At 39.2% G+C, this 26,199-nt stretch overlaps 1 protein-coding gene across 3 annotated transcripts in view; it reads left to right on the top strand.

Moving 5' to 3' along the window:
- The window catches only part of SH3D19 (SH3 domain containing 19), a 79,060-nt gene that overhangs the window by 30,500 nt on the left and 22,361 nt on the right, over nucleotides 1-26,199 (top strand). For 2 of the 3 annotated variants that reach the window (XM_086746576.1, XM_086746577.1), the window contains 5 exons: nucleotides 8,678-8,718; nucleotides 15,911-15,953; nucleotides 17,166-17,313; nucleotides 17,546-17,747; nucleotides 18,355-19,347. In XM_086746576.1, the coding sequence (XP_086602702.1) occupies nucleotides 8,678-8,718; nucleotides 15,911-15,953; nucleotides 17,166-17,313; nucleotides 17,546-17,747; nucleotides 18,355-19,347 (1,427 nt within the window). Of the gene's footprint in view, nucleotides 1-8,677; nucleotides 8,719-14,969; nucleotides 15,011-15,910; nucleotides 15,954-17,165; nucleotides 17,314-17,545; nucleotides 17,748-18,354; nucleotides 19,348-26,199 lie in introns of all 3 variants that reach the window. The other variant, XM_086746578.1, reaches the window with a different exon arrangement.

The following is a 26,199-nucleotide window of genomic DNA, read 5'->3' as shown; positions in this document are numbered from 1 at the left end:
GGTTTTTGTTTCTTGTTTTTAAGTGCTGAGTTAAGACTTCACTATATTTGATGCGTATGTATTTATACATCTTTTTAATAGACTGTCTTTTCACAACAATTGTCTTTGCTTTCAACATACATCTGTAATTAAAACAATGAGGAAATTCCTTTTGTTTCTTCACTCAGCGAAAGCTTAAACTCCAGCACTGTTTGCTTTGGATGGCCTACAAAGAAGTTGAATTAGGCTAAAGGAGCATGGAAATCGTACAGGATGGGACTTTTCAAGGAGGTCAGCATTGGCTGTTGTCATACTTTGAAATTCTCAAAAGTGCTCAGCTGATTTTTTTGGCACTGAGGTCATGCCAGCATCGAACACTTCTCGTAATCCCACTTCTGTGGCTGCAGTTGAACTTTACATTTTGAGTGCTTCTCCAGTCGCTGGCTTTTATATTATAGAGCTGAAGTCTGTGCTGTTAATCTCTGACTAGACAGGATCCAGATGCTATCTTAACTGCTGAGTGTAGCAGCTATTTGGTACTGTCCCTTGGAAATGAGACTCAATTACCCATCTGCTGGAGGCCTTAAGATGCCTCAGGATTCCGCGGGAACTCCTTCCTCACACATGCACTAGTTTCCTCCTCAAAGGATGCACAACAGTTGAGGCCAATGGGCCTATATTTTACAGATTAGTTTTACACAGGGAACAGACAGATCTAAGCAAAATAAGAAACACCTATACCTTGTTGCCTCGGTTTGATTACTGCTCTGAAGTCTTTGAAGTCTGTATGCTTGCAAGCACCTGAGCATTCTCACCTCCAGATTCCTCACCTCCAGCTCATACATCCTCTGGGTCCTGCTGAGTTCTCGCCCTTGCAGTGAATGCCCTTGTGCTCCTGCTTGTTCCTCTCTGGAGCCATGCTCTGTTGTGTTTCTATTCCGAAGCTTCTCAGCCTCTCTGTTTTCAAAAGGCCATCTGAAATACACCCATCTTTTGACTACCTTGGGTGATTTCCCCCCACCTCCCGCACATTGTTTTCTCTTTTTTGATCTGGAAGTAACTGGTTTAGTAGGGATTGAAGATGCTATTGTAAAGCAAAGTGTTACCTGTTTTCTTAGTGATCATTATTGATACTTCTAGCCATATGAGGACATTCACATACCACTTTCCCGCTTTACAAAGCTTTAAAGATAACCTTAACATTATACTTACATGTTCTATGAAGTACACAGACTATTTGAAGAAAATCTAGTATCTGTACTTTATAATAGTTAAAGCCCTGTAAAGATATAGTGAATCCTGTGGATCCACATCAACAGGTTTTCTTTATTCCCTTGTTCTGCTCATCCTTCATGATTAAACAAGGTTTTATTCATCTGTGATGTCAATTACAAAGGTTCTGGAGCTCTGAAGCAAGCAGCATGTTCTGTCAGTGGCTGGAGAGGGCTTTGATTTACTGACTGAAATGCTACTGCAAATAATTGAACCAAAGAACCACTCTTCAGAAACAAGCTTTGTTTTGTATTGTTTTAACTGTAGGAGCAGGGCACTGTCATCTTTCCCTATTTGCAAATGCAGAAACTATGTAGACTTTAATAGTAAAGAAATGCCATCAGAAGAAACTGCGGTTTACAGCTAAGTTATTTTATCTGAAAGAGCTGGTTCTTCCCTTCAGTTTTTTAACCCCTGCTCTTGTGTCTGAATATGTTGCTAGCTAGGCCCAAATATCCCGTCACTGTCACTACGACAATTCAGTGATACTTGCATTTACATTTACAGTGCTACATTGCTATTATGCTATTATGAAAATTGTAGGTGCTTTCTACTGCTAGAAATATTTACTACTGAGGTTAAATTGTCGTTAAATCATAAATACTATTTATTGATTCTAATCAAAACCTACCAGCAGGCATATCACAACAGTGAGTAAAAATATGTTGATAGATGGCATAGAGGAGAATCTTCTTAGTTGTTACAGGAGGGCTAAACCCTTCAAAAAGCAGAGCCCTCTGTTCTTGTAACATACATTTTACTGGGAGCTGAAATCAGTAAATATACAATGAAGATAGAGAATAACTTGAATAATTTTCTGAGGATTTGCCTTTCTGGAATGGGCACGTTCATACAGTCATTTTCAGGGGCAAGGTGCAGTTCAGCTCAGGTTGTTGTCTGAAGGAGAATGCTAGGGGAAATCTATCTAGCATGTCTGTAGCTCTGGATCAGGAAAGAGTTAATTCAGGATACACACAAGCTGAGTGACTCAGATTCACAAAAAATCTGGGAGGTGTTTCAGCTTCAAGACCTAAGCTGGACATCATTAAGTGTGGAAGCTGTTGCAACCTCATGACTTGTAGTTTCCCTTGAGAATTGGTGTGTGAAATGTTATCATCTGCTGCCATGATATGCTTTGACTTCCTGCCTATGTTCTGCCTTAAAATTGAAGGTTCGGTTGCTAAAATATGATCCCCAAGTATGACAGTGACAAGCACATGAATATGTAATAAGTGGTTGAAGAAACAGCTAGAGAGCGATTCCTGAAAGATTTTCCCTATGCTGATCAACGTGAGCTGTTTTAATTACCTGAGCAGCTGGATTTTAGCTGCTTCTTAAATACATCCTCGCTTGTCCAGACAGTGGGAAGTCACAGTTGTGGCATTCATTAGGTGACGCGAAGTAGACATCCTCAGCACGGCAATGAGGATTGAATTCTCACCAGACTTAATTACTGGTTCAGGATTACTTGCTTTTGGGGCTGTACTCAAGAGAGAAGTAAAGTTGTACTGAGGTGAGTCTGATTTCCTAGATGACCAGATTTGTACTATTGAGCATGTGATTTCTTAGGTGGCTGTACCTTAGCCTTTTTTACCTGCAGAGCCATGACGATACCCCATGATTTAGCAGAGAATGTGAGAGCGCATCTTCGTTTTACAGAGAGACCAGTGTGGTGCAAGGCTGCTGCCAACTGCTTCTTTTTGGTGCTTGTCTGATCTCCCAGTGAGCCAATCTGAATGACCAGCACTAACAGGAAAAAAAAAAAGAGTGGATCAATTGATACTGAAGGGTGAGAAGAACAGCTGACCTGATGCATAGCCAGCATTTAGTGATTAGCTGTAGAGTCACAGACTTCAGGTTTGGTTTTGCGAGTAGAGGCTGAGCTGCTTACCCCAAGGACGGCTGCTGGCCTCCCCGGCTGTCCTCTCCCACTGCTTCTCCAGTGTCACCCTGGTGCTCGTGTGGCTCCACAGCCAGCTGGAGCAGTTGGCCTGTCTGGCTGGAAACTAATTGGGATGTTTGGGATTGTTTGTTGTTAGCAAAATCACATGGCTGATCCAGCAGACTTGTGACCGTGTCAGCACCAACACAAAAGAGCTGGTAGAAATGATGAGCGTGGCAAAGGTGGGACTACTGCCTGTGCGGTCTCTGCTTCTCTTACGCTGATGGGGAAACTGCACCTGGAGTCCGTGTGCCGTGTAATCTAATTTACACCTGTCAGTTGAAGGACCAGGAGGCCTCTGCAGTGGAGGCATTGCCAAGGCTGATCACTGTGGAAACGTTTTCAGTGTAAATTCTCTTAACCCACAGGATTAATACAGTTCTATCTACTGCACCCACATCATGAGGATAGGATACCTGTGACTTATCTGTCCTATCTTTGGGAGCTTTTTGATCGAACTAAGAGGTCTGTCTGTAGCTCGCTATCAGGGTGGTGGTAAATCTCATCTTTTGCACCACCCTTAACTTCACCATAAAATTAGTAGCGTCTGTCTGTCACTCCGTCTGCAGTGAAATCATTTAGGTGGCATTTTAAAGATTTTTGTGTTTGGAATAATGTTTTGTAATAAGTTTTTAAAATGTTACACTGTAATACACTGGCTGTTATAAAGATGGCAGGATTTCTAAAGTAGCTGAGATAAATATATGATGCCTTTTATTAAACTACTGTTTTCCCTCACAGTAATTTCAACATCAGCTATTTAAAAATTCTTGGCTCACATTGCAAGATGTCACAAGACATTAAAAATAGCAACATTTTAACTTTTTTAACTTTCTGTGTGTGTATAAGACAGGGTCAATAACCATCACAATTAAAAATATGTTAAAAAGCTTTTACACAAGTGTGTGAACCTAAGGACTGATGCTTTAAGAGAAGATTTGTATAATATGATGTGAAGGATAGATTTTGAGACTTTGCAAGAGATGCTTCAGTATATTCATTTTTTAGAAAAAGTGATCATTCTTTTTCATTCCCCACCCCCCTCAGCCCCCTCCCACCCTGGGCTTTTGTGTGTGTTTAGATTGATGTATGAAAGAAGTGCAATCAATTTTCCTGTAGAATATTCATTGTTATGTCAGTTTAGATAAAGAAACCAAAGATCCTAATTCTGATACAGGGAGCAGATGTTGTGGAGTATTGCTTGATTCCTACTGAGAATCCCATGCAAGCCAATAGGAGAGTGGTGGAAGTGGATGAAGGAGGGATGCTGAGATGGGATGGTAGCTTGGGATGTGTTTTGTATCCCAAGCAGTGCCACAACCCATAGGGCAGAAGGCTGTAGATAGCCTAGGGAGACCCCCCTAAATAGCTACGGGTATGCTCACAGGCAGGAGGGAGCAGTGACAAGCCAGTACTGCCTGCGCTCTCCATAGGCAGGTAAAGCCCAGCACTCCTCTGCCTGTTTGTGTTCAGGAGCAGAGCTGGCTCACCATCAGCCAACTGGTGGGAACATGTCTGTGAGATGCCCTCAGCTGGGCTGGAGCCACTGCTGCTCCTGAAACAGCTAAAAGACGTGTGGGTGAAAAGGTAGCCCAGAACCTCCTGACCTCTTTGCTTGGGTAACGTGTGACTTAAATGCTGTCCTGCTCTGGGCATGCACAAATCCCTGCCTGCTCACTTGGAGATGCCTGTGTGATTTGAGCTTTATTCCACTTGAACAGCACCTCCTCTGCTGTGTGGGGACTGTTCAGGTGAGTGATACTCGCGCGGTCGCTGTTTTGGGTCAGGAGTCACCCTGCAGGAGCGGGCCTTTGAGAAATACTGTAGCTGCACTGAACTTGCATTTGAAGAGATGCACTGCTCAGTGCAAGTAAAAGTGTCGGAGCAGAGTCCCTAACGAGGGAGAGACCATGGTTTATACACAGTAACTGCACTTACTTCGCTAAACAGTTTACAGCTCTTTGCCGAGTCTAGTTTGTAGCAATTTTATTTCACCAATGCACAGACCTAAAATATGCTTTTGAAGTGTTTTCCTCAAGTGTTTATATTTAGAAAACCTGCCCTTGAAACTCAGAATAAAGCCTACCAGGAAGAGTGAGTAGGTATTTAACATCTTCAAACACACCTCTCCAGGTTCTTTAGGTTCTTTATCTTTCAGAAATGGTGACCCATGGGACCCTTTTCATGTTCCTGCCGACTTAAAGTACCCAACTGCTGTCAGCATAGCACATACAGCAGCTTACAGATCCCCTCTGAACCTGTTTGAGTGGGTTGGTTTGGCTGCACAGAGGGCCCGACAGAGGTGAGTTAGTTCCCCCTTTTGAGGGGCTGGCAGGTGAAGCTCAACAAAGCTGCTGCCTTAGCTGGAAATGAAACTAAGTTTGTTCTTTAAATTAACAGTAAGCGAGGTCTAGAATAAATCTGCAGATGTCGGAGGAGTTGCTCCTGTTGTCCACTCCTGCATGGTAAATAACTTGGGGGACGGATGAACAGTTTGTGTCTTTACCAATTCCGTATTAGGTGTGGCTGGGGTGATGTGGAAGCTAATGTTTGTCAGAGTCTGAAACTTCCTGCTGTCTGCACTGTTTTCTTCCAGCAGGATGAGTTTGGACTTTGCTTATGCACATTGCAGAGGGACAGAGGAGCTGCTATCCCCTAACCCAGGGGCTAGTTATTGTCACGCTGTGCCCTCAGGCGTTCCAGTGTGAACTGTCAGGGAAGTCACACTGGAGCCAGGATCAGAGGTCCCAAGCAGATTAAACAACTTCTCTTTTTTTCCTTGACATGTGCGTTTGCGGGGATTTTGTGTGTGCTCTGGTTCATTGCTGTGCCTTATGGACAAGAGGAGGAGCTGGGAAAGAGGCAGGGACTCCATACAGTAAAGTAATTGCTGCAGCTCCTACCTCATCAAATAGGAGAATTAAATTTGATTTGGTTATGTTAATTATTTGGATGGCTTGAGAGAAAGTGTATTGCTAACTGTGGAGCAGAGGAGGATATTAGTAACCTTCTCACTTCTCTCTTTGCAAAACAAGACAAGAGACCAAAAATTGTTGCCTGTGGAACAGGGAGGGGTTAGATCAGCATAAGATACAGGCAAAATCACAATCAGCCCCAAGAACAGCATCTTATTTAAATTACTGGGGTTTAGTGTGTAACAAAGTTATGGAATTTGCAGTTCCTTTACGGGCTTCATGGGGAAAAAAAAATTCTACATCCACTCCCATTTTGGTGTTTTTAAAGGGCTTAAATAGTTGTAAGCTAAATGTGAATCAAACTCTCATGGGGGCAGGAAATTTAGTGCTTTGCCAGAAGGTTGTTGATGGGTGACCTGTTAATGGAAAGTAGAAAAGAAAAATTATCTGCTAACAGCTTGTTTTGCCTGTGAGCTCATAAATTTTCTAACAGAACCATGGTATCCTGTGTTCTAAATTACACCAATAGTTGCATACTTGAACTGCCTTGCTCTTGATATATCCATACTTAACTTCACTAGATTGGTTTCATGAGAGGTTTTGCTTCTTTGTTCTTTGCACTTTGATTTTAAAATCTTCTCTGTACCGTTTTGGTCCTCATATTGCATGGAAAACTTGAACTTTTGCCTACATTATGACTCCTATGACTTCTAGCCAAAAATAAGTGTTGTTATCTGAAAGCACTCATCAAATTCTGAGACAAATTGCAATGGGTCAAAGTGCTCTTGCCAGTGGAAGAAAGAACTTTGGCTTCTTACTGATACTTGGGTATGCATACTTTATAGATTTCCTAATTTCCTGCTATAAAACTTAAGTGAAGCTTGAATTCTGAGTATAGAAATTTTTTGCTACTCAAAAAGATTTCAGATTTGTGTTACCAGACTTCAGTCTCCTTCCTGTCTGATACTAAATATGATTAAAATAAAACCCTAATGATTGTAGTTATTCACAGCAACGAAAGCAGAAGAACAAAGCTTCAAAAATGACCATCCAAAACAAAGAGACTTGAGTCATAAGGAATTAAAACAGGAGTCTGGGGTACATCTGGGAGGAATAGACAACTAAAAGTGTTTCTTAAAGATAAGGCTGTATTATGATGGGGCATTTTGAAGGAAAATCAGAATCCTTTTCTACTGAGAATGCACAGTGAAATATGACTGATAGAAACATTTTCTAACGCAGCTTCGCTAGCTGTGTGGATAGGGGCCAAGCCACATTTGAACTCTTTCTGGAACCAGACAAATAGGCATTGTTTATCCTAGACTAGCCAAACTATTTCAGAAAACGGTTCAGTCAGAGCAACATTCATTTCTAGTCTTCATTAGTTTTCAGAATGACTGTAGAGGGAGGACATTTTTCATCCACGTTCTTTTTGACTGTCCTTTCTTTTCTCCTCCAAATCCCCCTATTCTTCATCCCACTGGAGTAACTGCAGCCGTCAGCAATTGCAGTGGAAGCGCACAGGGAGCTAAACTGAGCCCCAATGGAGCTGGTGTGCTGCACGCCTGCTGCGGGCAGAGTGAGAGCGGTGTTAAAATGCCAGTGCCCTCCCTGTACTAACATTCCTGCTGTTATACTGCTGATGAAGGCTGCAGCAGAAGGTTTCCAGAAAATACTTGATTAGTATACCTTTCTATTGTTATTAAGGTATTGTATGAATTTCAACCAGATATAGTCTATTTCTTTTCAGCCTTTAAAAAGACCATTCAAGACTTGCTTTTCTGAAGTAGTTGTGTGTTGGTGTCTTTTTTTTTAATCTCCTCTATAGCTCTGCACAAGTGGCAGGTTATTAATACTATGTTGTTCAAGTTGGCAACAGTTTCTGAAAATTGTATTCGCAAGTTACTTTTCATTTTTACACGCAAAATTAGTAAGGACTGCTCTGTCTGTTAAATAAGACCTTCAGAAGAGAGGCATCAGAAACTTTTGTCTTCCCAAGAAAACAGATGAGTTGGCAAAAGGAAACATTTTTCTGTCTTTGTGTATCAACAAATTTTTGGTCATGTTGTTTTCCTGTCTAACCCCACCCACCAAGTTATTACTGAAAAATACAATCTCAACTGAAGAGGAAGATAAATTTTTAAGTAACTGTTAAAAATATTTACCAAAGAGGTTGTAGATTTTTACTTATCTGTTTAAGTTAAGAATGTTACGTCATTAAATGCTTATAATCTGAGAATATGCATACCCATATGGGCTCTTCTCCAAGTTTTCCCATCAAATGAGACAGAATGTGAATTTCAACACAGAATTGAGAGAAAAAATGGTTTTAAAAATCATCTTTCTATCTTTGCAAGGTCTTGCACCTAAGTTGTAAGCTGTTTTTCATTAGAAGGGCTTGGGTATGATTGTATACTCCAAGAGTTTTGGACAAGTTTCTGTCAGATGACAACCTAGGGGGAAAATGCACTTGGCAAACCCTTTACAATATATGGGGAACTTCTGTATTATGTTACTTTTTTGTTTTCTGTTTGAGACATTATCACATTGTAATTTTTTTTTTCTTAAGGCAAGGACCCTTGTCATCCATAAGAGCAGCAATCAAGAGATGTAAGTCTACTTTTCCTATTTTTTGAGAATCGTAATATTGTAAGATTGCTACATCTTCATTTTTAGTAGCTGATTTAACTTTATATGTGAAAACAAAGTAGCTAGTAGACTTTTGGGGGGCTGTAATTTCTTTCTCACTGTTTTTCCTTTTTGCTTTGTTTTTTGTTGTCATGCTGTTCCCTCTTGCCAGTTGCTAGTATTTTCCTATTTATGCACTAATGCATTTATGCACAGATGTGATCCATTTCTGAAGAACTTGGGTTACACTTGCCCAATTTTTAGTTCACTTGACAAAACAGAAGATTGTTCTATTTTAGTAGAAATCTGCAGCAACTTCTCATTGTCTGTACTGGGGATAGGATTAGACTAATGCACGGGGCTCATTTTGGAAAACAAAAAATTGTTTATAAATCTTGAATGAAAGTCCAAACTCTTCTTCCCTGATTTCATCATGTAAGTCCTCTTTCCTTTTCCCTGCTCGTGATATTTCCACATAGAGAATTTCTTTAGCTACATCTTCCAAAGTATTTTATGCTGCTTTTCTTCCACTTTTCATTTTTATTTCCTTTCTGTCCAATGATTTCAATTTCATATTAATGAAACAACCCTCAGGATTCTGCTATGGGGAAAAATAAATTAGTGTATGTACTAGGTCTATGTTTCTCCTAGACCTATTAATCAGGGGCTAATTAGTATGGATTAGTTTGGAGGTAGTCAAAGGTAGTCAAAGCTTTATTCAGAGCAAGTCTACGTGATGCTGTAGTTAAAATGCTTTATCTGTGCTGTGGCTGCCATAGACAGGAAACTGGAAAACAGAGCAGCAGATCACAGAGGGCCTTTTGTGGTGGAGTCAGAAATTGATTCAGACCGCCTAAGCCCCAGTACCTTGACTAACTGAGAATTCGCCTAAAAAATCAATATCATTAATATCCATATGATATCATCATAGACATCATATTGATATAAATGTTTTTTGAAAATATGGTAGCAGGTGGTAACTTTGTTTTGAGGCACAATCAAGTAAAAAAAAATCTAGTCAAGAAGCCCTGGCTCATATGTTATAACATTATACTTCATAATAGTAATATGTAAATAACTATGATGAAATATAAGTACCATGTGAATTATTCAGATGCACATATCAAGACATTGTATATGAAACCATAGTTCTTTATATGCCAGTAACTGTACCTGTTGATGGACCCAAATTAAAAATGAACCCTGAATAATTCCTAACTCCCTTTGCCATTATTCTGGAAAAAGTATGGTATTCTCTGGAAAAGTGTATTTCCCTAACAGAGTTAAAAATCTATCTTTATTCTTAATCACAGCTTCTGTGAGCTGTGTATCTCTAATTTTCAAGAAACATGATGGGTATGTGCAGGGTTTCAACTTTCCAACCTGTGGACAATGCTTTGTGTGACTTTGTTTCAGTAAATCTCCTGTCTTGTGGCCAAGGAGGAAGAGGATTTATTTTCCTTTCAGCCACCTTGACTACAACTCTGGATAGAAAGGTGGTGTCATTTTGTTTCAACTGTTTGACAGCTTAGTAGATTTCAGAAAAGTTAGCTCAACTTGCTTGAAGAAAGCAAGCATGTGAACATGAGATATACTCGGGAGTATTTTTTTAATCTCAACTCTTGAGAAGTTACCCCTGGATTTTTAATGATGATCTCAGGCCAGAACACACCACCAAATCCAACTCCCACTGAAATCAGTGAAACTATTTCCATTGATGCCAGAGACAGCAACATGCACAAGATTGCCAAAGAAAGTAAAAAGAGGCAAACCAAATGCTGCAGTAGTGAGACAAAGGGGAACGATGTTTTCGCTCACTTCTCCACTCTTTCAGAATAGGGTGGCATTAAGGAGCAAGGCTACCAAAGCAAGTCTGCTACCTTAAAATGCTGGAAGAACTTGCAAGCTTGTTCCATTCTCATTCTGTACTAAGCAAATATGTGGCTAAGTTAAGGATGTGTAACAGATTGTATGCACTCTGAGGCTGTGGCTTCCCATTTGGCAATTTTGCAGCCAATTTTGGCTGTAGGTTTTGTTTGTTTTGCATTTTTGCTTTGTTTTTCTTGGGGGCTTCCTAGGTTCTTTTGGCTCCCACTTTTTCCCAATCAGATCAATTCTGTGACCTCATTCTCTCCCCATCTGCACAAACATTTGGGCTGGCATAATGCAGGGAACGGTGCAGACAGGAATATACACCCCAAGGAGAGGTGTGGGAAGGAGTGGATTGCCTTCATGAATTATTATTGTCAAATTTGAGTGAAACTGCAGGCTTGCTGTAAGGGTGCAGTTATGCAGATTTTATTCAGCAGCAATGCCAACCTCTGTGGTGCCAGGCAGTTTGGTCAGCTGTGAAGAGGGTATTTGACCCCACTGGGAGTAGGAAAAGGAATATTGTCACCCCTCTAAGTTGTTCTTGATCGGTTCCCTCACTGAAGTTGTGCAAAGAAGAACTGGAGCTGGAAAGCAGAGGCAGGAAACGGAGACTGTTGTTGGGGGTGGCACATTCCTTCCCCTGTGCTGTTGGTGGTCTGAGCCCAAGGTGAGTAGGTTCAGGGAGATAAAATGGACAAAAACTGTACAGAAAGTGCTTATTTTTTATTTAACACTCTGACCTCACTTATTGTAGGGTTATATGAGTGCTAACGCTCATTCAAAAGTCCAACAAATGTCCATGTTTGGAAGAGGAATTGGGCATTACCGTCTATTTTAGCTACATTCAAGCATTAAATCAGCCTAGCTCTACTGTCAGACAACCTAACATTTCTCTGAGCTGCCTGGAAACAGAACTAGAAGAAAAGGAGCAAGACCTCCCCCTTGTGCCAAGAAATAGTTCAGGAGAAATGCTTCTTACTTCAGATATGCACGAAAAATTCCAATTGGTTTCAACCTCCGTTTCTACAGAAATAGTCTAATCAGATCTTTGGTGAAATTAGATTATTTTTTTTTTTTCTGGTTTTGGCTTGAGGATTAGCTGATCATTTTAGTGTTCGCTGAAGAAAGGCCTCTGCAGCCATGTAACACCTTTGGTATTGCAAAGACAGCAAGCGTGGCCTCTTGCATAGGACCATTCTGTCAGCTCTCCTAGTGCGTTACTCTGTAGGTAAGCGAGGCTCTCCTTGCAATACTGTGATGAATAGCTTTTATTCCTAGGCAGTTATACAGCAAGAAGAATAACTTCTCAGTCTAATGGTTTACATATTTAATAGGAATGATGGCAGAAATGCCTAGCCCGGTGTTCAAAAAGCACTGAAAGAAGCTGTGTTTTTAAATATTAGCACACGTCCTTGTTGTAGGAAGTAGTATTATTACTTTAAAACCTATTAATAATAGTTAATACGAGTTAACTGAAATAGTTAATTGGCAGGATCATGTTTACTTGCAGCTACTGGAAGGGACAATAGATAAAAATCATCAGAAAAATCTGGAGGTTGGTTTTGCACAAGGCTTGGGCTATTTGAGGCTACGGATCCAACCTTTAGTGCAAAATGAAATTTGCTTTTAAAACACTCCACGGTGACAAAACTGTTCAGTGTTTCATATAGATTTGCTAATGGAAACATACAAATATTATTATGAGGTGTCTGTATTGTGAAAGCGCTCAGTGCTCACACTGGGATGGTGTCTCTGAGCAGATCCCTGAATGAACTTCATAGTTGCCTCTATATTGCCTTAAAAGATTGCCTGAAAGACTGCAAATTCTAGCCCAGCTCTCTTCTAAAGACTCAAAAGTGCACATCAGAGTTCTGTTGCAACCAGCTTGTGTGTAGCATCACAGTTTATGGGTTTGTGGTGTAATGGTGGTTGTACTTATACAAGCATCTTGATCTCATAGCCCCCAGCCCCATAATCTGTATGTGTTTCAGATACAAGTGACATATTACGTGCACTTGAAAAGTAGGACCTGGAGAAGGAACAGTAGAGGAAAATCATTCTAAACAAAAGCATACAGGACAAACTGAGTACCCTTTACCACTGCACATTCAAAAATAATTGGATAAAGCCCCCTGAATAATGCTGGTAAGAAATATGTACAAAAAATGAGTGACAAAAGTCACTATTTACAATATTACCAGTAACACTTTACTTGCTTAAATTCTACGATACTGGGTAGAACACATTTGGATGCCTCCTTGACACTAACGGAAATAAATGGTGCTAATGTTATGGGTTGATCTGACTTTTTTTTTCTTTCCCCTGAGACCAATAAAGTTATACGATGAAAAGGTGTACATTTTATGCACTGAGTTTTTCCTCTCCCGCCCCTTCTTTAACTGCTTTGCTTACCTTTTACTTGAATACCACTAAGCGTATGCTCCTGGAAATGTCAGCCATAGTCACCCTGAGCATTTCTTAGTGGGGAAGTTGAGGAGCCGACTGCCTCTAGTTGTCAGTATGTAAACCAGCACTGAAGTACATTTCCATTGACTCTCCTGATGGAAGAAAGGGGTTTTTTTAAATCTTAAAGCTGTCATAATTTGAAATCTGGTGGAAGAATTAATAGCATGCTTTTTCAAGGCAGCCTACAAAGGAAATGAAGAATAGACTTAACAAATCAAAAGACCATAAGGTCAGAAAAATGGCTGCGGGTTTTTTTTCTTTTGTTTTTAAATCAAGTGTGTGCTATATTTTAAAAAATTCATGTTTTCTTTTATGCACTTCTTAATTTAGATTCATTTCTTTGAAATGGTAAAGAAATAAAAGCTGTGCAAGTCTGGAGGCAAGGGTTATTTAGAAAGTTTATATTTTCTTTTCCCTAGCATTTGTGGGACTCCAAGGAATACGTGAAAGCAGAAAATTCAGTAGCTTTCACCTCCGCTCCTACTGTGGATTTAAAAGCTTCCAAAACAAAAGATCTTCTAAAAGTGTGGTTGTAATAGAAACATCACAGAAAAAGAGGGGAGCAGTTGATGGAAAGAGGGAAGAACTTTGTCAAGGTCATTAAAAAATAAATATTTATACAAATGTTTATGTACATGGAATTATCTTGATTCCATGAATGCGTGGGAGATTTTTTTTTTTTCAAACAGAATGAGCACATTCTGGAAACATATATGATGGCTTAGATATTAGCCCTTTCGAAGGGACATATTTGTAACTACTAGTAAAGTTATTTTCATATAAACATTTTAAATGCATTGTTTTCAAGTGAGTTTACTTGTTTACTTGAGTTTGGATTTTGATGGATTATATAGATGCCTCACGGGAGGTTTTTTGCCTATGTTAAAGGAAAAAGTCTTTCAGACTTTTTTAAGGTTTTTCTTATTTGTTTTAATATCTTTAATAAATAGAAGTACATTTAGAGTTTCGCAGGAGAAAGCAGCCTGTAGAATTTATCTAGAAATGAAGAAAGAATGAAAAAAATTGACAGGTTTGTAATTTAGCATTACATCCTACGTTAATTAGCTTTCACTTCTAATGCCCTCGTCATTGTAATTTGGCTATACCCCAAGCAGTTGTATTAAATACATTTACCAAAGTAACACTTTCTTCTATCCTCTTTGCAAAAGCAATCTTGGAATCGGTTGGTTTGGGTCAGTTTGTCTTTTTATCTTTTATGTATGTGTTAGATCAGTGCTATGTTAAGATCTCTGAAGAAGAAAGTGAAGATGATGTGTAGGGGAATTTTATTTACTTATTTTTGCCAAACAGTTTTTACAGAACTGGTTTAGGAGATGTGCAATCATGCCCAAAACTTCGAGGTGTGCCTCTTACTGGGGTCAACCTGCCTGTCCATACCTCTTTAGTAGGCAGGGAGTATACAATACGGGATCCCAAGGTTCTTTGCATCTGTATCAACTCCTCAGTGTAACCCATTATTTTTGGAAGGGAAAAAACACAGACCCAACTGAACTATGTTTTTTAAACTACATAAAGCATTCTAAGAGATTTGACTTCCCTCTCCTCGTTCCTACAGTGGCTCTTTGTTGAGCAATACATTGGCAGCTTCCATATTCAATTAAATTCTTCATGGTTAATTTATTGCAAGGGGAGCTTCTAAGCAGCCATTGTTAAAATCAGCATGAGACTAGAAATAAAATAAATCTGCTTTTATTTTAGTTTTTTAAGACACTATATTGTGAATAGAGGTTACAATTGGCCTCTTACTACACTGGCACATGCACTATGCTTGTACGACTAACACATTTGATTATCGTTTCTGGCACTCTGAAGCCTTAGTTTGTTCTCCTTCACCTCCTCTTCCTCTTCTGTAACCCCTTCTTTTTTCCCTCTAGCACTCATGAATAGTGCACATCAAAAATGCCCTGTGGAAGAGGTACGTCTGACACAACACTATGCGACTCTTGAATCAAGTATGCTCAGCTAATGATTCTCTGATGGCACAGGAACAGCATAATTGTCAGCTTTTGCACAATAAGACTCTACCACTTCCTAAATTGTACTTGCAGTGCAAAAATTTGTCCCTCGGATAATTTCCTTTTCTCTCTAAAGAAATCAAAATGAAAATATAATGTGGCCATTGAAAAAGATGTTTGAATATAAGTATGGCAAAAATAGAAAAATGAAGAGGTCAGGATTCACTTATACTAAGTAACTTAAAACATATCATTTGGAAAAAAAAAATGTTGCTGACTTTTAATCCACAAGTGATTAAACTTTTGGAAGTTTCTAGATGGGAACACTTAATTTTTTCTTTTTACAAAAAGGAGGGTGAAATAGCTTCTTAGATTTTGTACCTTTGTACTTTTCCCTTCTCTAAAACAAACAAAAAGAGACATTAAAAAAAGATTAAAGAACACATCTCAGAAATGAGCCATCAAAAGTAAAGCCAGACATGTTTAATGACCTTTTTGTTTTATTCATGGATTTTTTTAACTAAAGAAAAAGAAAAAGTTTCAATTCTCGGGTCATCACAATGCAAAATGTAGGAACGTATGACGAAGAAGAAGAAAGGGGACAGAATCGCCTCTCTTGGTGGTAACTTGGGCATAAAGTGACTTAAACTGATCATGAGACTGCACCCTAAACCTTTTAAAAACTTCTTCTTATATTTAATACCAATATTTTCTTTTTAAACTTGGCCACTCTTAAAATCTGGAATTTATGATCAGGTGCTTGATAGTGGATTGGTAAGGGCTATACTATTATCCTCATCTTACTGCTGTGACAGTATATTTTAACCTCTTCAAAACTTTTGTTTCTTTTCTTTAAATAGCTTCTCGGACCTCTAGCCATAGTGAACAGCAAAGGGATAGAAGGTATGATGCTGTTATTTGTATTGCAATTAGATGTTACTGTAAAGCTTGTTAGATTGTGTCACAATATTAGTTTTTACGGCTTTCTACTCTAGATATTTTTTTTCCTTCTCTCTATCCCTAGTGTGTTTAAAAATAAATTAGACTTGGAATAAAATAAAAATATTGTGCTTCTTAAGCACAGGGCAGGTTAAGAATTTGGGTTTTCTCATTTACTTTTGTATGTGTCCTCAAAAAAAGAATGCAACCAACTTCTGCAGAACTGTTTTACTTTGCTGACATCTATTTACAGGATCGCAAGCACACTTTCAGGCCTCTTTCCAGTTTCTCAGAGGGTATTGAGAAAGGAGGTCATCAACTTGGATAGCTGGTGAACTGAGTCTCTCATTATTTCAGGTGTGAAGGACTGTAGCACTCTTTTTTAAATTATTTTTACAATAGTTCTTGAAGTTACCTTTCTGCGAGTTTTTTTCTGTCAGCAGACAGAGGCTTCTGTAGCAGATGCTTCATCTACTCACAAAACTCGCTTCTCAAAATGTATTCTGTGTGAGACTCTAGATTGATTAGTGGTACTCTGGGGCCCTGGTCTGGGAATGTGGGCACTCACTGCAGCTTATGCTCTAGAGCAGCTGTTACAGTGATAGAACAGGGGTAGTACCTACCGGTCCTTAACCGTCGCAGATGCTAGATGCATTACAGCTAGATGCTGTAAGCAAGTAGGCCCTGTCCCAAAGGCCTTGTGAGGCTTGCTCTGCCCCACTTTAGCACAGTGGGAGTTTTCCCTGGAGATCTGAGGGTAGACAAGATTTTAGGTAGCCAACCAGAAGCAGTTTTAACTGTCCTACTGTTTTCACATTGTAGCAGGCTAAGGGCAAACACATGATTAGTTCTCATTATCCCATGAAGACTAAGACTTCTTCCATCTAGTTGAGTTACACTTGTGTTTAAGTACTTTAAGCATGTTAATTATTTCACTGAAGCCAATAAACCTACTTTTTGGCTTAGGCAGTTAATTAGGTGCTTTGAGTGGAAGCCTAATTGCTTATTAGAAAGGTCAGGTAAGTTTCATTGAAATAATGGAAAAACATCTTTGGTTAAATCAAAAAGACCTGAGCTATTTTGATTTCCCATGCTGAGAAAAATTTGGTCTTTCATATTTAAAAGAACGATTTTAAAATTTTTTGGGTAATTATTCCCCTTTGCCTTCATTTCCAGGCGTCCTGAAATTACAATAGTTGCTGCTGAACCCCTCCGACCATCATCCTGGTTTCCAGGTGCAAGCCCTGTCACTCCTCAGGGGTTAGGATTCCCTTCTGCTTCATCTCATGCTCAGTGGAGGAGAAATGAGCATATTCCAGCTGAGGTAAGCATGAATTTACATGACGTGTGTTTGATTTACAAAGGTAAAAAGCACATTAAGTTAGAGAGGAACAGTGGTTTTGCTTGCTTAGACTTCCATCAAATTGAATAAAAGACTATAACAGTGTTCTTTTCCTCTGCATATGTTAATGTAGTATTTTTACATTTATATACTACTTTTTAAAAAAAGAATTAACATCTGGACGTACATTAATATTGACCTCTCTGTTTTGTAGCTTCCACCATCATATGAGCAGGTGATAAAAGAAATCAATCAAGTGCAAGTCAATACAACAAACAACAATAATGCTGCTGCTCCTAGACATACCACTACTTCTGCAACACAAACTGACTTTCCAGAGGAACTAATCAGCCATTTGCCAGGAAGTAACGTAAAAACTAGTGTGCCTACACATTTGGAATCTGTAGGCTATCCAGGTGAGACTGTTTTGGATTTCTCATTAATAAAAACCTTACTCTGTCTCCTGAAGATTTTATTTATCATTAGTCTGTGCAGCATTTGTATGAATAACAGTTGAATTTCTGTGAATGATTATTGCTGTAAATTCCTGTAAAAATCCTCTTTTCTGAAGAACTACCATTGGATTCACAGTTGCACTATATTAAATCTTAAAAGTTTTGCTCAGTTCAGCCCTAATAGCAATTGATTTGGGGCTGGAGGAGCTCAGATGTCCAATCAGAATAGCTGCAGCATTACACATTCAGACTGAAAAGTGTGCAAACCAAGCTGGGGAAATTACTGTACTGTTCTTTGGTCTAGATGTTGCTTGCATAACCCTCATGCTGCAAGCCAACAAGTAGTTTTGAACTCACAACGTGTAGACACCATGCATTTCAGCAATCTTCAGCTTCTTCTAGAGTTCATATATTTTTTTTATTCATCCTTTTAGAAAGAGAACTGCAGTTTCACAAGCAGCAGTAAGTTCTGAATGAAACTGTTTACCATCCTGATGGCTGACAAAAAAATAACATAAACAAAGTGTTCTAGAATAGAGAACTGAAACCTTTTCTTTTCTGTTAACAGGGCAGAGTCCTCCTAAACCTCCTAGGCCTTCTGCATCTCTCCTCAATAGGTCTTCTTCAGAAAATGAGAATCCTTTAATAGTCTTGGAAGTTTCTGAAGGTCAAAGGTGCCAAGAAAATCCCAGTTCTGTGATACGTCCTGTGCCAAAGCCAAGATCAAGAAGCAATCTCAGACCTGTGGTCAAAAATACTGCAAGTAAGATAGACAATGGAGACGAAGTGAACCAGTCTAACACAAAAGGGCAGCAACCTCCAATTCAGCAGTCACCTCTCTTAGATGATAGCTTACTAGACAATCACTTGGCAGTAGACAGCATGAGCACAGAAAAGAGCCAAAATAGTATTGTTTCAAGGATCAAAGTTTTTGAATCCCAAGGAACTAATGATACCTCAGGATTATCAAAAAAGCCAGAAATTGCCCCTCGTTCATTTGCCCCAAGACCTGTTACTGCAAAGAAGCCAGTAGTTGCTCCAAAGCCAGGAGTAAGCAGAATTTCAGGAGACTGGGATGCATGGACAGAAAGCAAATCAACACCTTCCAAGGAACTGCAGCCTCAACCTGAAGTAGTTGGGAGCAGTGTTGTAACCAAACCTGAACTGCCAAAGAAGCCAAAACTTGGCCTTGTTAAAAGTAGTAGTAGTGATTTTCTTGATGCAAGGAATGGATCAGTTGCAGAGAACAGCAATGGACAAAAGAAATTTCCTGTTCCTGCTCCAAGGCCTCTTGTTCCTAAAAAGTCACGTTGCACAGAAAATCCTGCCCTTTCTTTGGCCTCGCTAAAACCAATTACTGCTCCCTCACAGGCTTCTGTATCTGCCCAAGATAAAGTTTTCAAGTCTCTGGGGGAATTGTCACCTGCAGCCAACTCCCCAGCACCTGCTTTGCAAAATAAACTAGATGTGGAAGGAGACCTGATCAGTTTTGATGATGATATTTTGCCCCTGAGTCCAGCCTGTATAGTTAAAGATAGCATCACTTCTGAAGCAGCAGCAGGTAAGAAGGATTTTTTTTTTAAACTGTCACTGTGGTTACTCTTTGCAGGTGTATGATCCTGTGTGAGTTATATCTACCTGTCTTGCTGGGGTTTATGTTTGTATATGAAATGCTTGGTTTTCTATTATGTCAAGATCACTATGAAATTACTTGGATTTTAAGACTCAGGAGGTTTCAAGGCTATATAAATCTCAGCACTTGCCTGCTGGATTTATTAAGTGATTACTAAAATAACGATAAAAGACTTGATGTTATATGCTAGCTATCACCACCAGAATCTATCACAGTTCTCTTTGGGGAACCTCTCGCCATCTAATCTGACTAATTTATTTGAGTGCCTGAAGTTCTGTAGTGGAAACCTAGCCATCTAGTCATCTAGAGAAGCAGCAATGTTTGTTGCATTTAGGGAAACCTATGATCAAACATACTGGGATACCCTATCTATCTCACCAGTGCCTACTTATTTTCTTTCTCCTATCTTTGTGTCTTGTCCTGTCATGCGACTCTATGCTTGTTACGCAACTTCATTTTTTTTTCCTAATAAGTGAAAATAATTATTTCATATGAACAGATTAATTAGTACAACTACATCCCTTTCATAAACCTTGTTTGATTCCATTCAGCACTTTGGGTTGATTTTTTTAAATGCTGTTTTATGTAGTTTAAGACACAGGTGGTTGTTGGGCTGTCATTAAATATTATAGCTTACATTTTGAAAGTGCATAAAAAGGAAGATGATGTTTTGCCTGTGTACACTAAAAGACTGCCTTTCCACAAACCTGGAAAAATTAAATAACATTAATTCTTCAGTTAAATCAGAGGTTGAGTGATCCCAAATGAAAAACACCTGAAAAAACAGCTTTCATGATGAAGTGGTAAGCATGTCAGTCTTAATCTTTCTGGTTGGTGTCCTAGGTGTTATTCTTTATTTAATTAAGAAGAAAATAGTTTCCATTCTCATGGCTAACACAAGAATTATTCAGATAATAGTTTCCTGACTTATTCCTGAGTCACCTGTCCATTTTTTATTCATTCAATAAAATGGCATCTTTGCTTCTTGCAACCCCTTTTTACCTACTAAAGAGAAAAAGATCTGGCATCATTGTCGCTTTATTGCACTCTAAAATTAGGATTCATTCCAGACTTTTGCAGGCATTTGTGAGCTCAAGATCATATCCTATGCCCTTGATTACTAATGCTGTGCTCTGTCTTGACAAAGCATCCATAAGAAGAACATTGCCTCTGAAAAATGAGGCAACACAGAGCACTAACACAAGCTATTTCTCATGTTCCCATAGGAACATCTTAGGATTTGCAAGATGAATCCACAGTAAAATGTTTTGTAAAGGCAGAAAGAGAAGCTCTAATCTTGCTCCCAGTTCCCCAGACCTTTGCATTTCTTAGATATTTGTCATTGTCATTACTTAGCAAAATGACAGCTCTCTGCTTGTTGTTATGGCAACCTAGAAAAGGAAGGAGGCTTTTATGCAGTGGTGTTTGAAACTAAGCACCAACAGCTTGTTTGTCAAAGAGCAGTGTTACATCACAGATTACAGTGTTCATGAAACTTTTTTTTTTTTCTGATACAGCGTAAACGTGCCTGGTACTTAGACTAATGTAAATAGAACTGGACAGATCAATCACTGCTGCTGCTAATGCCTGATGCAAAAGTAAGAAGGTGAAGCATTCAGTTGGTTATGGGGAGGGCGCAGAAGTTGAAGTGAGCATATGAACGAAAAGGTGAAACAGGCAAAACAAATTCAGAGTCTCCACAGCAATTTAGTTGACTGACAGAAGGCATCAGCTTCCTCTAGCAGAGGGCTACCGTCTCCATAGTGTTTGAATATTATTTATGTGCTAATATATATATGTATTATTTATGTGCTAAGATCAACAGCGTTGACAGCAAACCAGTGTTATAGTTTCACCAGTTTAACTGTCAGTGTTTAACTGGTAGTTTAGCTACCAAAGCTAGCTGAATTATTTTCTTTCAAGTCTACCTCAGGCAATCCCATGGGTTTTATCAATGTTTGACAGCATCTCCACCAGCACAGCTGTTAGTAGAGTGAGCTTGCCCTTATCCAGACATAAATGATTTTATCTTTGTCCAGCCTATGTGGAGAGGGGGAACTGTTCTGGTGCAGACAGGGACTCTGGCTATCAAAGTCCCTTTCAAAGCTTTCAGCATCCGCTCTGCCAGTTGAAGCTGTGGGAGTTTTGGAAGCTCAACAGCTCTGAGACACAGAGGGGAACTGTGTCAGAACCTTGCATCCAGTTCGTGTCTCTGATGCGAGCCCAAGGAAAGTGCCAGGAAGGAGAAGTCAGGAATGACAAATCTTTAGAACTTTTCCTTTCATCAGCAGCCAAAATCAATGCTAGGTTTAAGTGCCATGATTTTGGACTCAAAGGCTAGATATAATGTTCAAAGCCATTTGTATCCTAATGAAATTACTCCTGTTCCAGTCAGTCATTTAGAATGTGAAGGCATCTGTTTGGGACTCTAGATCTTGAGGTGCTAATGCTTTTATGACAGTTGTGATATTTTGGATCATCTAGGGTATTTTTACCTTTCTCTTATAGCAGGGATTTGTGCAGTTCCTGAAGGTTAAAAGTTTCGGTAATCTGTCAGGTGAGCTCTTCTCACTAACTCATTTTTACAAAGGCTTGGAAATGAAATCCTAGTGCATGTTGAACTGAATGTAAATTCCATGGATTCAGATTATTTTACCCATAACTTGTATTAGTTGCTACATTAAGCATGTAGTGTGCCTGCTTGCTAAATGTTCTGAGAATGTATGTTTTGGACAAAGAAAATACGGTAACGGTGCATTTAAAGCACACATTTAAATTAAAACCTGGAGGTGATCTTACTAGAATGTTTTCATTTCTTTTTGCATGTGGAGAGTTGTTATTCTCTCTCGTCTTCTCTCTCTCTAAAACAGCAGATAATTCACTGATTGCTTGGTGCCTGATATACCAGAACTCAATTTAAACCAAATGCTTTGAAAAGTATTTCAGAGAGAGCCTTACCTTACCAGCAGGAGACGGCTCTCTCTTTTTATATCTTCATCATATTAGTGTATTTCAATTCTACCAGTAATATGACTATTGCACTTCTTAATTTTTTTATCTGTCTACTTCATCACAATATAAAAGTTCATTTCTGCCTGTACGGCGAAAAAAAAAATCCAGCCAAACCAGTGCTGCTGCCCATTTATATGTATTATTCCTTCATGGGGCATGAATGGTGGAATTTGTGTGACATTGTAGTCAATTCAGAAAAACTGCTGCTTGAGCAACTCCAAATTTGTCTGCTGTGTGGCTGTTGCCCAGCTGCTTGTTTTTAATTGCTTCCTCAGGAAGGAAAAGAAAAAAGGAACTAAAATATTTCTAACTGGTAGATTAGTACAGACATATCTTCGAAATAATGCAGCTTTTCTTAGGGTTCTGCTATGTTACTTCTGGTGACTCTTGTGATTATTTTGAAGTTACCTGTCTCCTCTTTTACTTACTGCCAGAAGTATCGTCTGCAGAGCAGAGTGAGCTGTCTTGTCCATTTTAATCTGCTGTTTGACTTAAACTCCTGACAAAACCAGATTTATCTCAAGGCATGCTACTGTGGGGTGGAGGTACAGGTCTGTGCTGTGTCCTGTCGGTTTTGCTGCAAGGTTGGCAATCTCTAGCAGAAGTGGTAACAAGCATCCATTAACTCTTGAGATGCTACAGATGTTTGCTTAGTAAACATAAATTGGAGACTTCAAGGAGCTTGGAAGTGACTCCACGGTTACCACAGGAGAGGGCCTTGTGTCTAGTTTCAGTAAACAAATAAGGTTTTAAAATCATAGCTACATAATAGATGTGGACTCTTGTAGGTTGTCAAATGAAAATGAATTTGCTTTTGAGTTCCACGTCTACAGATACTGTTAAGTTATAACACACAAGTAATAGTGTTCTTAAGAATTACTGTCTTCTCTGATGATTAAATCTGTTTCTTTCGCAATAACACTTAAAATGCCGATGTCCTTTCATCAGAAAGATTGCTGAAGATCGAAGAAGTGTTTATAAATAAACCAGTATTTTTTCCTTTACTGAAACCACATGAGGCTCTTGCAAGAGGGTAGATAGGTGTTTTAAACAACATTATAAATTCTCTTGTCCTTCACATTTTTGTTAAAAAGGTCTTGTATGCCCTATTGCTTTCCATCACCTATCCTCTGCTTTGGAGATTTCCAGCTTACCTATTTTGGGGCACTGGGATCTCTTGCCAATGAACAAGCATTCTCATTCACCTGGCAAGAATGGACAAGGCTGTGTTTCTTAGTATCCAGGATGATTTGGGGTTTTGTTTTTTTTTTTTTTTTGGTGGGTTGTTTGTTTTTGTTTTGTTGGGCTTTTTTTTGTCACCCAGTGTGTGCCCAAATACCCTCTGGCATCCAATTTTTGAAGTTAGACCAGGTTATGCAACCAGTTTCTAACAACATGACCTCATGGCTGACCTGTTCTGGGCGGGAGGTTGGATTAGAGACCTCCTGAAGGCTCTTGCAATTTGAACTATCCCAGTCTTACTTCAACTAGCAAAATACATTAATGACATAGGAATAGCTTCCAAACTCTTGCATGATAGCTCCTGCTGGTACAAGCAGTCCCTTTGTGTCAAACACAGTGTGTTCACTCTTACCTTCACTAATATGGACAAGCTAGCAATGAACCAAACAGTTGTGCATTTCAGATACACACAGATGGTAAGTGTGGGTAATCCCACAGTTTGAGAGAGAAGCACTGAAAGCTTGGGAAAGATCCATTTATACCTGTGCATATGCTGTGTATATACCGTGTATGGTGTAGCACTGTAGTTTTCTACCCCATAAATGCTTGTATTGCCACTAGGTGTTAAATAGCCTGAGAAATGTTACTGTTCTAGTAGTAGATTTTATTTTATCTGCTCTACAACTTTCTAACACTGTGGATGAGCTATTTCATTGCTCAGTTAAGGGCATCTTGAATTTTTAACAGTACATTTAGGTTGGATCTTCTGTTGTATCTCTCGGCGATTTTTTTTTTTTTTCTATACTTCCCAGAGAATATAAAGCTCTACATGTTTCCTTGACTTTGTGCGCTTTTGTTGTACTGATGGCTAGGCTCCTTCTGCAGACTCCACATGTATCCTGTAAATGTTATTCATTCTTTGAATTGGACTCATTCCTCAAAAATAGTGATCACTGGTCTTGAGTTGCCTTGCTTTTTGTGGTGATCCATCAAATGTCAGCAGTGAACAGGGAGCAATGCCTAAAACCTGTGCAAGTAGTTCACTACATTTTTTTCTGCTCTGAGTAGCAATACATGTTGCTGGATAAATTCTTCCTGTCCTAGGGTCTTTGCACAACTCTTTAAAAAAAAAAATTGTTAATGTGTGAGAAGTTTGAAATTTCTCTTTTGGCATCTGAACATAATGTTTATGTGAGAAAAGGTAATCCTCAAGATAAAACTTTATGAAATTACTGTGTGCTTGCTCCAGTGTTATGTGCTTTTGATAAAATGGGATAAGCAGGTGTAGAAATAAAACTAATGCTCAGGCAACCACATTGGAAAAGCTACTTATATGTAAAGGCTGTTACATGTAAGATATTTTTACCAGCCCAAAGTCAAACAGGTACTTACCTGTGCCATATTAGGTAAAGCATATCTCCTTGGCCTGATGGACAATAAATTGTTGAATGAAGCAGGACCACAGAGGCTGTTCATAGGCTCTACCAAGATAACTGGGCTAGTCGTGAAAAACCTCGGTGTAGACTGGTGATAAAGAAATCCTAGAACATTATGACAGCAGATTTGCTTGTCTCTGCTCCAATTTTAAGTCTGAGGCCATACTACTTCTGAATACTGTATTCCTTTTCTTTGAGTGACCTGGTCTACTCTCCTCGTGTTGGGAGAATGCTGAGAAACCTGAGTTTCACCTGAGTTTACTTTCAGATTATGCACAGATTACATTCTGAAAGAGCCTACATCTCATTCTCTCACCTTTTTTTTTTTTTTTTTTTTTTTTTTTTTTTTAAATTCCCCAGCCTATTGAGAGACATGGTCATGGCAGTTTTCTGTGCAGAGGGAGCTGCAAATTGCATATTTGGAGAAAGGTGGTGTAGTCCATATTATTCTCTCTGGGTCTGAAATACCATTTCAAAGAACAGTGAACTGTTAGTTTCAGTGATGAAAAATTCTAGGGAAAACTGAGGTACAGAAAATCGCTGATGCTGGAATTTAGACCAGGATACCTGGTCTAATATGTCTATAGTTGTGAAGAGGTCGTGAGATTTAGAACATCTGAGTGAATGTCAGGCTTTCGGTTGTAGCATTTGACTGTATTTCTTGAGCATGGGCCCCATTCCTGTTTGAGATGCTATCTGTCAGGTTTCCATCGACACTCCAGCTATATTCCGAGGAGGGGCCTGTTGTTGAAAATCTTCACCCAGGTCTGGGTTAAGTCTGCTTTCAGAAATACCGGAGTGGTTTTATGGAGCTAGGTTTTAATAAAACCATTCATTGATGAGGGTTGGTTCCTGGAAGACCCCAACAACAACTGCATTCTTTGTGAAGAGAGCGTGTGAGCCTTGCCTTTAACAGCTGATTTAGTTATTTTAATTAAACAGTGGAAGGAGACACAGTTGCATGCTTCTGTAGTGGCACATGTTGTAATGTCAGCATCAACACCTTTCATACCATGTTGTTCTCATGTACTGAGAGTACTTCTTGCTGGACTGAGCATCTTCACAGCCAATAATACTATTCTGTGCTTTCAGCTTTCCGCATCTGATTTGTTTGGAGATTCCCCTTGTTGCTGCTGAGGCATGTTACTAC

Source organism: Chlamydotis macqueenii, chromosome 4 (genome assembly GCF_036417535.1).
Source record: "Chlamydotis macqueenii isolate bChlMac1 chromosome 4, bChlMac1.mat, whole genome shotgun sequence".
Taxonomy (NCBI): domain Eukaryota; kingdom Metazoa; phylum Chordata; class Aves; order Otidiformes; family Otididae; genus Chlamydotis; species Chlamydotis macqueenii.
This window is presented reverse-complemented; position numbering and strand designations above follow the sequence as displayed.